The sequence below is a fragment of the Balaenoptera acutorostrata genome, chromosome 16 (assembly GCF_949987535.1).
Source record: "Balaenoptera acutorostrata chromosome 16, mBalAcu1.1, whole genome shotgun sequence".
Taxonomy (NCBI): Eukaryota; Metazoa; Chordata; class Mammalia; order Artiodactyla; family Balaenopteridae; genus Balaenoptera; species Balaenoptera acutorostrata.
The window spans coordinates 29,687,494-29,702,636 of record NC_080079.1 but is presented as its reverse complement, the minus strand read 5'-3'; the positions used below and the strand labels follow the sequence as shown (position 1 = coordinate 29,702,636).

The 15,143-nt window shown below is 42.0% G+C and overlaps 2 protein-coding genes across 4 annotated transcripts in view; one reads left to right on the top strand and one right to left on the bottom strand.

Moving 5' to 3' along the window:
• The window catches only part of CNNM1 (cyclin and CBS domain divalent metal cation transport mediator 1), a 52,528-nt gene extending 51,041 nt beyond the window's left edge, over positions 1–1,487 (top strand). For 2 of the 3 annotated variants that reach the window (XM_057531515.1, XM_057531514.1), the window contains one exon: positions 305–954. In XM_057531515.1, the coding sequence (XP_057387498.1) occupies positions 305–384 (80 nt within the window). In that variant the 3' untranslated portion in view covers positions 385–954. Of the gene's footprint in view, positions 1–304; positions 955–1,381 lie in introns of those variants that run through there. The other variant, XR_009005730.1, reaches the window with a different exon arrangement.
• An 11,861-nt stretch (positions 1,488–13,348) lies between these two features.
• GOT1 (glutamic-oxaloacetic transaminase 1) overlaps positions 13,349–15,143 on the bottom strand; it is a 30,643-nt gene continuing 28,848 nt past the window's right edge. The window contains exon 9 of the mRNA XM_007187386.3: positions 13,349–13,928. Within this exon, the coding sequence (XP_007187448.2) occupies positions 13,789–13,928 (140 nt within the window). The 3' untranslated portion in view covers positions 13,349–13,788. The remainder of the gene's footprint in view (positions 13,929–15,143) is intronic.

Sequence of the window (15,143 nt, the reverse complement as noted above, 5' to 3'; positions counted from 1 at the left end):
AGGCGTGATCCTGAGGCATTATGTGGGCTTCGCTCAGTCTCCTCCAGGAAATCTCCATTCCATTGGCACTAGCCTGGGTGTGCGGCTTTTTGGAGATGTCATCTCAGGTGGAAGGTGCATCCTAATCCTTCAAGATGTAAATATGCTGATGTCAGCACCAGGAGACAATGCAGGTTACTTCTGACAAACTATCAAGGGCTTTGTCTCCATTCCTGCTTCTATTTTGAAGAAAGCTTAGACCACCGAGAGGGTATCAGTGTCCTCCCAGTCTTGAAGATTGATCCTTACAAGCTGTGTTTTTCAGGTGGTCGAAAAAGGAAGAGGTCACCAGATGGAGAGAGAACCTCTGAGGAGAACTCCAACTTAACCCCTCTCATCACATGACAGGGCAGTCAGCGTTCGCTGGGTGCGTGAGATTCCAGAGCTTTGGGGAGAACCCGTCCTCCCATCATCTGCTTCTCCCCAAGGCCTCCCACAGGTGACAGAGCGTTCCGCTTTCCTTACCACCTCTTCACCCCTAGCTGTCAGTTTGGCAGATTTTCCCTCGTTCCTCCAGTTTGACTCAGAGCCTTGCGGTGGCCATAACGGAAGGAGGTGCCTCAGTGGAACATGCTAGAAATGGTCTTATCCACAGCACAGTCTGGGACTGGAGAAGAAATGACCCCAGGCTGACAGTGCCACTCGAGGATCCCTGATGCCCTTTTTTGTTCTTTGGTGTCCCCTGGCACCATATTTCATACTTAGCTTAGGTCAAAAGGTGCCACTGGCAGACGGGCACAAAGGAGGCTGGAGCAGCAGATAGGAAGATTAGTTCAGGAGATGCACCAAGAATTCCTCCAGAACTTTAGAGCAGCGGGACAGTCACGTTGGCATGTGAAGTTACAGGACAGAAAACTGTCAGTGACCAGTTTCCTGTTAGATAAGGGTTCCAGCAGCCTGGGAGGTGTGTCTCAGCTGGAATGGAAAGAATGTGAGATGGAACCTCAAGTCACTGTATTTCCCAGGGACACATCTGTTTTGGCTCCTGATCAGTACTCATCAATCCAACAATAAATCTGCTCTGGAAGAGGAGGAGCAGGGAGCAGAGAACCCCATTTGGGAGCCAGAGATGGAACTTCAGGTTTTAAGTTCAAAAAATATATATATGTGGAAAGTTTTTAGCCATGACAAACCAAAGAGTGCCCAGGTCGGCCAAGAAGGATGCAAGCTCTCATGGAACTTCAGTGTATATTACACTGGAACACTGAAGAATCACTCTTCTTTTTTCATCCATTCCCCCCACCCCCACCCATTACTCCACTCCAGCAAGTCAGCTGAGTGTACTTTATTCTAAGAACGTACTGATCTTAGATCTCTGGTTTTTCACCTGATGTTGGGGCAGGTGCAATTCCAAGCATCACCACCAGATGGCAGGATGACTGCACAGACCTACTTGAAGAATAAACTCGTTCTGATCCGGAACCACAGAGCCAGCCTTAGGGAAAATGTGGAAGTAAGTGAAGGTTGTCTTTGGGACACCTGCCCCCCTTTCTGATGTATATCCCACCCCTAGATCAGGGATCCAGTGATCCAGTGCTACCTGCTGATCTCCAAACCATTCCCTAACTTTTCTCTGGGGTATACCATTCAGGCTTCCCTTCCCTTCCTCCAAAACCATTACCCTCACCTCCCCCCACCCATTCAATCAATAATCACATGGGGAGCGGGGAGGCTGATAATTCCTCTGGGTCATTTGCATCTCAAAAGAAAATACTTACCCAGAGGAACCTTTAACTCAGGGGGTCCTTAACTTGGGGTCCATTGCTCCAGGGGGTCCATTGTTGGACTTCAGAGGGTCTATGAAACCCCTGACTCTATTAGAATTTAGTGTCTGTGTTCTTATGTGTGTTTTCCAGAGGGCTAAAGCTTTCATACGATTTTCAAAGGTCTCAGACCCACAAAGTGTTAAAACCCACTATTTTAACTAGTGGAACTTTCAGCCCAGAGTTTCTGCAGTGCAGAGTGAAGTGAATACTCGGTAGTTTGAGACAGATTTTTAGTTGTAAATGGTCTTCTCAAGTGTCCATCAAATCGATAGGGAAAGCTGGCACCCACCACGTGGAAGTCGTCAGAAACCCTTGACACACCCTGTGGTACTGTACAGCCTACACCCCACATAACTTGGTCCCCCTGCCCCACCAAACCAGAGCAGGTGTTGCCAACAGGAGGGGCACAGCATGTGGAAGCAGACTTTCCAGCTGGAGATGCCTTTTTCAGCAATGTATTATTGACTTCACATCCCTTGCCGGGCTCTGCCTGAGGCTCAGCAGTGCATGACTTCTTGTAGATAATTCACAGCTACCACCCACCCCCAACACCTACTCTTGCCTGGTAGAAATAGGCAAAGTGTCAGCCCTTGGTGCTGGGTGCTCCGACCCAAACCAGTAAACGGTGAGTTTCAAACAAGGACTGCCATCATGCAGTCGTCTTGCCCAGCTGGCCACTGGCCCGAGGGGGCCTGCCTGGCTAGTCTTCCTTTCATTACCCCTTACGCCACTGCTGTTGCATTAATCCATCCCTTTGCAAAATCCCTAAGGAGCCTGTCACCACTCCCCTCCCTATTCCCCACCCCAACCCAAGATTTTCTTCAGATTTAAAAAAAAAAAAAAGAGGATTTTAAAATAAAGCATTTGTGAAGGCTCAATAAACTGTAAATAATTTTTAAATAAAATAAAAATGCTTTTCCTGGAATGTGGCTGTTTCCCTTGCCCCGGCATCTCAGTGTTCTGACATGGTTTCATTTGAGGTGCAGGGTGGGTGGTGCACACATATAATTATCTTACCTGAGGCCCATCTGCCTAAAGAGGCACCCCTCTTGAGACCAGGTGTGAGGTTGCAGGTTACAGAAAAGCCCTTGCGCTCTGCTTTGGGATATCAGATGGGTAAGATGTTGCAGGAATGAATGCCAGAAATGGAAAGTAAAAGCCAAATGAGAAGCCAGAGTGTGACTTCTGGACAAGGAAGAAGCACAAGGATGATAATGAGAAGGGCTGGCATTTGCCAGAGCCCCATGATGTGCAAGGCACTGGGCTGGGCGCCTTCTAAGTTCAAGGTCTTGGGGGCCAAACCCAGTCTAGCACTTGAGACAATGTGCTGGTCACACTGGCTCACTTCTGTAGGCCCTTTGGAGAGGAGCAAAAGTGGCCTAATTTCAGCACTTTCCAACCAAAGGCTGGGAAAAGGAACGAGGGAGCGGGCAGGGCTTACTGATTACTTTTAAACCAAGGCAGGAGCGAGGGGACAGCCAGACCGGTGGGCACAGGTGTCGGGGTTTTTAAGGTCTTTGCAGAGGGTTGGAATCTGACACCTACTACCAAAGTCTCCAACCACCACACAGGACAATTAGCAAGTGACCTGCACCAGTACGACCCATGATTCTTCCCAGGAGCCTCCATAGGCTGTTAAGTTCATTAACAGTAAATAAATGATACAGCTATTTTGCTGAGGGTTTTATGTGCCAGGTCTTGTGCTAAGCAGGTGTGCACTGTGAACCTCAGAGGTAGGACTGGTCCACGCTTGCGAGGAAGCACTCACACCCCTAGGCTCCACAACTTCCTGGCCATGGAAACTTGAGCAATTCACCTAACTGTTCCCAGCCTATTTCATAGACTGTAAAACAGGGACAGGCTGTGGACCTTCCTTCCCAAGGTGGTTCTGAGAAAGAAATGAGCGTGCCTGCATGTGAGAGGTGCCGAGAAGCCCTGCAGTAAAGAAACCTGTGTAACTCACTAAGCCTGGCTTTTCCCAGATTTGCTCAGAGCCCCCGCTCCTGGGGAAAAAGAACACGCTGTTGGGAATATATGTAAGAAGAGAATGAAGAAAGGCAGATTCCCATTGAGACTGGGGCTTTTATTTATTTATTTATTTTTGGCTTAGTCGGGTCTTAGTTGTGGCACATGGGCTTCTCTCTAGTTGTGGTGGGTGGGCTTAGTTGCCCCATGGCATGTGGGATCTTAGTTCCCCAACCAGGGATCAAACCCACATCCCCTGCATTGGAAGGCGGATTCTTAACCACTGGACCACCAGGGAACTCCTGAGATTGGGGCTTTTTTAAATACTAAAAACATTTGAGAACTTTGGTAGGTATACTTTGATTTAAAGAAGTGTTTTCAACTGGTTTTTCATTACCAATCCCCCTAAAGACAAAAATTAAGTTCAAATTCTCCCCAACAGGAGAAATTAAATACCCAGAAATAAGATTTTGTCAAGTAAGATTGTGCTTTGCAGGACTACAAAACCACTTTAATATCTCGGACTTTCTTTGTCCCCATGAACCAATTTTTGCCCCCTCTCTAAGGGGTACTATCACCCTTGTTGAGAATTCATGGTTTAAAGCTGTGTTTCGGAAGAATGACAGAAGACTGACAAAATGTAGAATCATTCGACTCCAGTTTCGCTTGTCTTCCCTTATGAAGGGCAAGCATCTTTAAATAGGAAGAACAAATATTGACAGAAAGAAAAATAGAATGAAAGTAATGAAGAGATGAGTGCAAGGTCATCTGTTCCCATCCGCCAGACCCAATCATGCACCTGCACATGTTCTCTGAAGGACTTCTGGGGAGCCAGCCGGGTGGTGAAGGATCTGGAAACCATAATCTGGGCTCAAACACTGCAGAATCTTGGAAGGAGGAGTTGCACATGGAGAAGCAAAAACAAGGGATAACAACCGCTATTCTCAAATATTTGAAAGGTCATCAATTAGAAGTGCCAGTAGACTTAGTGTCTGTGGTTTAAAGGAAGAGAAGAGGGGGACTGCGTGAGTAGGACAGATGGAGATCAAATTCTGGATCAAGGTAAAATATCTTTGTAATGAAAGTGCTCCATCAGCAGAATGGGATGTTTCACCAAGCATTGAAAGAACCCAACCCACAGAGGGCAGACAGCAGAAGCAAGAAGAACTACAATTCTGCAGCCTGTGGAAGGAAAACCACATTCACAGAAAGACAGACAAAATGAAAAGGCAGAGGACTTTGTACCAGATGGAGGAACAATATAAAAGCCGAAAAAAACAATTAATTGAAGTGGAGATAGGCAACCTCCCAGGAAAAGAATTCAGAATAATGACAGTGAAGATGATCCAGGACCTCGGAAAAAGAATGGAGGCAAAGATCGAGAAGACGCAAGAAATGTTTAACAAAGACTTAGAAGAATTAAAAAACAAACACCTAGAAGAATTAAAGAAAAAACAAACAGAGATGAACAATACAATAACTGAAATGAAAAATACACTAGAAGGAATCAATAGCAGAATAACTGAAGCAGAAGAATGGGTAAGTGACCTGGAAGACAGAATGGTGGAATTCACTGCTGCAGAACAGAATAAAGAAAAAAGAATGAAAAGAAATGAAGACAGCCTAAGAGACCTTTGGGACAACATTAAACACAACAACATTCGCATTATAGGGGTCCCAGAAGGAGAAGAGAGAGAGAAAGGACCCGAGAAAATATTTGAAGAGATTATAGTTGAAAACTTCTCTAACATGGGAAAGGAAATAGCCACCCAAGTCCAGGAAGCACAGAGAGTCCCAGGCAGGATAAACCCAAGTAGAAACACACCAAGACACATAGTAATCAAATTGACAAATATTAAAGACAAAGAAAAATTATTGAAAAATGACAAATAACATACAAGGGAACTCCCATAAGGTTAACAGCTGATTTCTCAGCAGAAACTCTACAAGCCAGAAGGGAGTGGCACGATATATTTAAAGTAATGAAAGGGAAGAACCTACAACCAAGATTACTCTACCCAGCAAGGATGTCATTCAGATTCAATGGAGAAATCAAAAGCTTTACAAACAAGCAACAGCCAAGAGAATTCAGCACCACCAAACCAGCTCTACAGCAAATGCCAAAGGAACTTCTCTAAGTGGGAAACACAAGAGAATAAAAGGACCTACAAAAACAAACCCATAACAATTAAGAAAATGGTAATAGGAACATACATATCGATAATTACCTTAAATGTGAATGGATTAAATTCTCCAACCAAAAGACACAGGCTTCTGAATGGATACAAAAACAAGACCTATACATATGCTGTCTACAAGAGATCCACTTCAGACCTAGCGACACATACAGACTGAAAGTGAGGGGATGGAAAAAGATATTCCATGCAAATGGAAATCAAAAGAAAGCTGGAGTAGCAATACTCATATCAGATAAAATAGACTTTAAAATAAAGAATGTTACAAGAGACAAGGAAGGACACTACATAATGATCAAGAGATCAATCCAAGAAGAAGATATAACAATTATAAATATATATACACCCAACACAGGAGCACCTCAATACATAAGGCAACTGCTAACAGCTATAAAAGATGAAATAGACAGTAACACAATCATAGTGGGGGACTTTAACAGCTCACCTACACCAATGGACAGATCATCCAGACAGAAAATTAATACGGAAACACAAGCTTTAAATGACACAATAGACCAGATAGATTGAAGTGATATTTATAGGACATTCCATCCCAAAACAGCAGATTACACTTTCTTCTCAAGTGCACATGGAACATTCTCCAGGATAGATCACATCTTGGGTCACAAATCAAGCCTCGGTAAATTTAAGAAAATTGAAATCACATCAAGCATCTTTTCTGACCACAATGCTATGAGATTAGAAATCAATTACAGGGGGAAAAAAAACGTAAAAAACACAAACACATGGAGGCTAAAAAATATGTTACTAAATAACCAAGAGATCACTGAAGATATCAAAGAGGAAATCAAAAAATACCTAGAGACAAATTACAATGAAAACACGATGATCCAAAACCTATGGGATGCAGCAAAAGCAGTTCTAAGAGGGAAGTTTATAGCAATACAAGCCTACCTCAAGAAACAAGAATAATCTCAAATAAACAGTCTAACCTTACACCTAAAGGAACTAGAGAAAGAAGAACAAACAAAACCCAAAGTTAATAGAAGGAAAGAAATCATAAAGATCAGAGCAGAAATAAATGAAATAAAAACAAAGAAAACAATAGCAAAGATCAATAAAACTAAAAGCTGGTTCTCTGAGAAGATAAACAAAATTGATAAACCCTTAGCCAGACTCATCAAGAAAAAGAGGGAGAGGACTCAAATCAATAAAATTAGAAATGAAAAACAAGTTACAACAGACACTGCAGAAATAGAAAGCATCATAAGAGACTACAACAAGCAACTCTATGCCAATAAAATGGACAACCTGGAAAAAATGGACAAATTCTTAGAAAGGTATAACCTCCCAAGACTGAACCAGGAAGAAATAGAAAATATGAACACACCAATCACAAGTAATGAAATTGAAACTGTGATTAAAAATCTTCCAACAAACAAAAGTCCAGGACCAGATGGCTTCACAGGTGAATTCTATCAAACATTTAGAGAAGAGCTAACACCGAGCCTTCTCAAACTCTTCTGAAAAATTGCAGAGGAGGAACACTCCCAAACTCATTCTACGAGGCCACCATCACCCTGATACCAAAACCAGACAAAGATACTACAAAAAAACCAAATTACAGACCAATATCACTGATGAATATAGATGCAAAAATCCTCAACTAAATACTAGCAAACAGAATCCAACAACACATTAAAAGGATCATACACCATGATCAAGTGGGATTTATTCCAGGGATGCAAGGATTCTTCAATATACGCAAATCAATCAATGTGATACACCATATTAACAAACTGAAGAAGAAAAACCATATGATCTTCTCAATACATGCAGAAAAAGCTTTCAACAAAATTCAACACCCATTTATGATAAAAACTCTCCAGAAAGTGGGCAGAGAGGGAACCTACCTCAACATAATAAAGGCCATATACGACAAACCCACAGCAAACATCATTCTCAATGGTGAAAAACTGAAAGCATTTCCTCTAAGATCAGGAAAAAGACAAGGATGTCCACTCTCGCCACTATTATTCAACGTAGTTTTGGAAGTCCTAGCCACAGCAATCAGAGAAGAAAAAGAAATAAAAGGAATACAAATTGGAAAAGAAGAAGTAAAACTGTCACTATTTGCAGATGACATGATAATATACAAAGAGAAACCTAAAGATGCCACCAGAAAACTACTAGAGCTAATCAATGAATTTGGTAAAGTTGCAGGATACAAAATTAATGCACAGAAATCTCTTACATTCCTATACACTAACAACAAAAGATCAGAAAGAGAAATTAAGGAAACACTCCCATTCACCACTGCAACAAAAAGAATAAAATACCTAGGAATAAACCTACCTAAGGAGACAAAAGACCTGTATGCAGAAAACTATTAAGACACTGATGAAAGAAATCAAAGATGACACAAACAGATGGAGAGATATATCATGTTCTTGGATTGGAAGAATCAACACTGTGAAGATGACTATATTACCCAAAGCAATCTACAGATTCAATGCAATCCCTATCAAATTACCAATGGCATTTTTTACGGAACTAGTACAAAAAATCTTAAAATTTGTATGGAGACACAAAAGACCCCAAATAGCCAAAGCAGTCTTGAGGGAAAAAAACGGAGCTGGAGGAATCAGACTCCCTGACTTCAGACCATACTACAAAGCTACAGTAATCAAGACAATAAGGTACTGGCACATAAACAGAAATATAGATCAATGGAACAGGATAGAAAGCCCAGAGATAAACCCACACACCTATGGTCAACTAATCTATGACAAAGGAGGCAAAGATATACAATGGAGAAAAGACAGTCTCTTCAATAAGTGGTGCTGGGAAAACTGGACAGCTACATGTAAAAGAATGAAATTAGAACACTCCCTAACACCATACACAAAAATAAACTCAAAATGGATTAAAGATCTAAATGTAAGACTGGACACTATAAAACTCTTAGAGGAAAACATAGGAAGAACACTCTTTGACATAAATCATAGCAAGATCTTTTTTGATCCACCTTCTAGAGTAATGGAAATAAAAACAAAAATAAACAAATGGAACCTAATGAAACTTAAAAGCTTTTGCAAAGCAAACTACCAACAAGACGAAAAGACAACCCTCAGAATGGGAGAAAATATTTGCAAACGAATCAACGGACAAAGGATTAATCTCCAAAATATATAAACAGCTCATGCAGCTCAATATTAAAAAAACAAACAACCCAATCAAAAAATAGGCAGAAGACCTAAACAGACATTTCTCCAAAGAAGACATACAGGTGGCCAAGAAGCACATGAAATGATGCTCAACACCACTAATTATTAGAGAAATGCAAGTCAAAAATACGAGGTATCACCTCACACCAGTTAGAATGGGCATCATCAGAAAATCTACAAACAACAAATGCTGGAGAGGGTGTGGAGAAAAGGGAACCCTCTTGCACTGTTGGTGGGAATGTAAATTGATACGGCCACTATGGAGAACAGTATGGAGGTTCCTCAAAAAACTAAAAATAGAATTACCATATGACCCAGCAATCCCACTACTGGGCATATAACCAGAGAAAACCATAATTCAAAAAGATACATGCACCCCAATGTTCATTGCAGCACTATTTACAATAGCCAGGTCATGGAAGCAAGCTAAATGCCCATCGACAGACGAATGGATAAAGAAGATGTGGTACATATATACAATGGAATATTACTCAGCCATAAAAAGTAGCGAAATTGGGTCATTTGTGGAGACATGGATGGATCTAGAGACTGTCATACAGAGTGAAGTAAGTCAGAAAGAGAAAAACAAATATCATATATTAACACATATATGTGGAATCTAGAAAAATGGTACAGATGAACTGGTTTGCAGGGCAGAAATAGAGACACAGATGTAGAGAACAAACGTATGGACACCAAGGGGGAAAGTGGTGGGGGGGTGGGGATGGTGGTGGGATGAATTGGGAGATTGGGATTGACATATATACACTAATATGTATAAAATAGATAACTAATAAGAACCTGCTGTATAAAAAATAAATAAAATTCAAAACAATAAATAAATGAACATATAATTTAATGTCAGCATGTAAAAGGTGCTGTGGGAAAAAAAAAAAAGAACCCAATCCCCCAACCCACCCCAGTTAAAAGTGATGAGTCAGGGACAACATAGAAGAGACTCTTGCACTGGGAGAAAGGCTGGAGTTAATGATTTCTAAGACCCCGATCATCCTTCAAGACTGTAGGATTTTATTTCTTCGGTCTTGAGGCTGGGTAAATACAGGGCTTGCAGGCCTGTGGTGTGCAGCCCAACACACTGAGTGTTCCTGATTTGCTGACTTAACAAGATTTACAGGATAGTGCCATGTACCTACACTCTAGGGGGTCCAGTTTCTAAGCCTCAGAGTGGTCCCCATGCTGAGGGGTTGGGTGCCCCCACCCCCAGCCCAGAAGCCTCCCACTTTAAGATGGCCCCATGACTCGTACTCATTTAGCTACTTTGAGCCTCAGCCTCATGTACGGACTGGGTGTGAAGTCCCTCTGGGTTATTTGTGGTACTTGTGAGGATTAACTAAGATAATGCCTATGAGTTCTCAGTAAACATTAGATTCCCAGATTCCAATTACTTTCCACTGCCCTCTGTTCCTTCCAGAATCCTCCATTGTGACATGAGATCTGTCCAAACAAGGCTTCCAGCCACTGTTCGTCGGATATGAGGAATGGAGAGCTCTTACCTTGCCACTAAGGAAACTTTGTTTCTAGTATAACTGGATTCTTGGGGAAAGGTTTGTGGTTCTACCCTTGAAAGGCAAAGGAGCTGTTGTGCCATTTGCCAACTCAGGAACCATGAGGAGATACATGGTGTCCCATTCCTGGCAGATCCTGAAGAAGGAGTTGGTGAGGAGTGTCTTCCCTCTTCCTGAGAGGGAGGAGTGGAAGACTGAACAGACAGGTATTTTGAGGAAGGGAGAGGCAGGTGTAGGAGGCGGCCGCGGATGAACGTGGCCACCCTGTACCTTTTGGAGTCACCAAGAGTTCCAGGTTAGGCTTCAGAAAGACTGAATTGTGACAGAGAAGGCCATGTAGGCTACTCTGCCCTTGATGCTCAGCGAATCACAGGCTGCACTCTGAGCCCCTGAGAACTGCTCCGTACTCACCCTTCCTGCTTTAGGAGATTCAGAGAGAATAAGGCACAGCAACAGGGTAGAGTAATAGCTTAAACTTATGGACTCTGGACCCAGACTTCTTGGGTTCAAATCCTAGCACCTATTAGTCATGTGACTAATATTAATATTAGGCAAGTTACTTGATTTACTATGCCTGTTTTCTCCTCTGCAAAGGGTGATGATAACATTAGTACCTACCACACTGATTTATCGTTGAGGATTAAGTGAACTGATACATACAAGGGCTTACAATAGTGCCTGACAATGGCAAATTGTATTCAGTAAATGTTAATTTTATAAATAAGGCCTCTCCTCATATTTCCTTTAGATACATAATTGTTAAAGAAAATACCACAGTTACAGGTTAAGCGCCTCACCGTCTCACTCCCTTTCTCCTCACTGGTAACCACTTTGCAGAGATTGATGTGTACCTTTCCTACCTATATTTAAAATTTTTATTACATATGTATGTATTCAGAAGCAACTACAATATGCAGCACATTTTAAGAAACGGTATCATAAATGGCATCTCATTTCACCTTTCATCCACTCAGAAGTATGTGTGAGCTTTACCCTCATTGACACACACAGCTCTGGTGCCATGTCCAGCCCTGTGACTGTACTGGATGTGGGGTGTTGATGTATCCCCTACTGATGCACACTTGTGTTTTCATCTCTTCACTGTTACACGGTGCTCTGTTCACTCCCATGGCTCTCTCCAGGTGCACGTGAGTTTCTCTAACGTGCATACATAAAGTGCACACGATTCCTTGATTGTAAAGTACACACATCCTCAGCTTTTCAAAATGTTGCCGAATTGCTCTCCAACATATTTGTACCATATTTCCCATTTCCCCAATCTAAGTGTAAAATAGTATCCTGTTACTTTCATTACATTTCCATTTTTTCTAGCAATGTTCAGAACATTTTCATTGTTTATAGTTGATTTGAGTTTTCCCTCTGAATTACCTGTTCATATCCTTTGTTCATTTTTCTACTGGGTTATCTGTATTTTTCTTTTAATTTGTAGGATTTTTAAAATTAAAATAAAAAATCCCAGATAGTAATCCTGTATAACAGTATTTCTTTATAATTCTGAATAGTAATCCTTTGTCAATTATATGCATGGCAAATATATTCTTCCAGTCTGGAAAAAAAAAAAAAAAAGAAGACTGTAGGATTTTATAATAACTCAAAGGCATCCTAAAAAGGGGCAGATCCTGTTAACATAACAAGAATTATTTTTCAGTATTTTAAGACACCAATTAGTAGCCCTCTTGTTTTAAGTAAGACTCAAATTCTACTAAATCAAAATTTGGAGAGTCCTTTGGACTCCCTGGAAAATGTGATCTATGTTTAAGTGGCTCTAATCGTTTCAACAGACTAAGAGGTACTCCAACTACAGTGGGAGGGACTGGGTTCTAGAATCACCCTGAGTGATGTCAACCCTTCTATGAATCCATGAAGTTCAGTTTCTTAAGTAACATATGAAGATGGCTGGCCTCTGAAGGACAAAACTGACAAAGGGCTGTGTTATGGTGAGTTCACTAAAGGGAGGCAGATTGCAGGAATACATTTTAGTTTTTTCTTTGGCAGCTGGTAAATCCCACTCTAGCATTCACTTTTTTTTTTAACATCTTTATTGGAGTATAATTGCTTTACAATGGTGTGTTAAGTTTCTGCTGTATAACAAAGTGAATCAGCTATATGTATACATATATCCCCATATCCCCTCCCTCTTGCGTCTCCCTCCCACTCTCCCTATCCCACCCCTCTAGGTGGTCGCAAAGCACCGAGCTGATCTCCCTGTGCTATGTGGCTGCATCCCACTAGCTATCGATTTTACATTTGGTAGTGTATATATGTCCATGCCACTCTCTCACTTCGTTCCAGCTTATCCTTCCCCCTCCCCATGTCAAGTCCATTCTCTATGTCCCAGCATTCACTTTAAATCGTGGGTTACAACCCATTAGCGGATGACAAAATCAAGTCCATGGGCCTCAATCAGCACTTTCACTTTATTACTTTAGTGAAATAGAATAGAATAGAAAGAATACAATAGAATAGAATAGAAAATATCAGAATGCATTACACATAGCAAGGGTAAATATTGTTTTGTGAAACTTTCATGTCAGTTAAATGTGTGGGTGAGATATAAATATATTTCTTACCTTGGTCACTCTAAAGAACTCAAGCCTAGGGACAGGGACACAACCATGCAGAAAGAGCAGGGAGACAGACACTCTGGATCGAGATGACGAGTTTTAATGACACAGCTGACACCCACAATCACACTTGGCTCTTCAGACAACTTGATCTTTGGGACTCGACTTTGTACAGAGTAAAGCAACACACAGGAGCACATGAGTGACACGGGCAATACTCCTGCTTCCAGCGAGGGGGCAAGACATCTACATTTCATCATCAAAGTACCTTTTTATTCTTCTCAAATAAAAGCCTTAATTTGCTCTGGCCTCCAAAAGGGCTCTAATCCCAGATCCCCATTTCCTTTCAAGAGATGTTCTCTTCCCATGGGGCCAGTTTAAACAGAAGCCACCTCACCAGAGCAGCCTTTTCTGTCCCTCAGTAGTCTCTAATCTAGTTGTGATGTATACAACCAGGTTTGTGCAGGCAGGGAATACACGAGACAGAGGACCGCTTTGGTGGTGCTGGTTTGGGTGGTATTTCTTCACTGGATTTTGGTGACTGCTTCATGGATGGAGCTGGCCACATAATCTAGGTTTTTGGTGGTTAAGCCACACATGTTGATCCGACCACTTGGCAGCAGATAGATGTGCTTTTCATTGACCAGATACTCAACCTGCTTGGCTGTTGAAAACCAAAAGAGATACATAATCAGAGCAGTAGGAATCCTTTAAGTAATGGAGGTCCAGAGAGTCCATTACAATGACAATTTCCTTTCTTCCCCCTAACACAGAGAAGCAAAACAGTAGGAGTTATTTTGTCCACCTGACACAGTGAGAAATACGCTCAACAGATTCTGGAAACTACTCTTATGAGCTAACTTCCTAATCCCCAGAAAGTTTAACATGGTTCTTCCTGATGGGAATGTTAATCTGGGACTACCTCCCAACCAAACCTTGGAGGTTACGTTCACCGGGACACCCTATCCACTCAACCAAACCCATAGACTTAAGAACAATCCATTGATATGAAAAACTGGTTAAGAAGTGCTTCGTTTATCTCTTCCTTCACCTGTATTTGCTTAACCCTGAGCACCCAGAGCAACTTCCCTTTGACATTTCATTTTCACAGTACATTGGACAAGGCCCTGAGATGAGCGTTGCCGGATAAATGCTGTGTGTGTGAACCCGCAGGCTGAACACTGCAGAGACCTCTCGGGCCTGGCGCATCTCAGCTCTCATTCACACACATACACACAGGAGGGTTTTCCCGTGAGTTTGCAGAAACGCTGCTGTATGAAATGGGAAGGGACTGCCTGTACTTCCCTTCTGCCACAATCTCTAGAGCTTTTTTTGCTTTATTGCAAAGCCATGAGAGAATTTTAGCTGATTTTTTTCCCCTAAGTAATTAGCACCCTTAAGGCACCATCAATTTGAGGGATCAGGATAATAATAATTGTCATGGACTGAATGTTTGTGTCCCTCCAAAATTCATACTTTGAAACCCTAAGCCCCATTGCGATGGTGTTAGGAGGTGGAGCCTTTGGCTGGTAATTATGTTTGGATGAGGTCATGAGGGTAAGCATGCATGATGGGAGTAGTGACCTTATAAGAGGAGACCAGAGAGCTTGCTCATGCACGAGCTCTCTCTCTCTCTCTCTCTCCCCCTCACCTCCTCCCTTCATGTGAGGATACAGCAAGAAGACAGCCACTTGCAAGCTAGGAAGAGAACCCCGACCAGAACCTGTTGATGCTGGCACCCTGATCTCAGACTTCGCAGCCTCCAGAACTGTGAGGAATAAATTTCTGTTGTTTAAGCCACCCAGTCTATGGCATTTTGTTATAGCAGCCCAAGCAGACTAAGACAGTAATAAAATCATAATCATCAGAGGAGCAAACA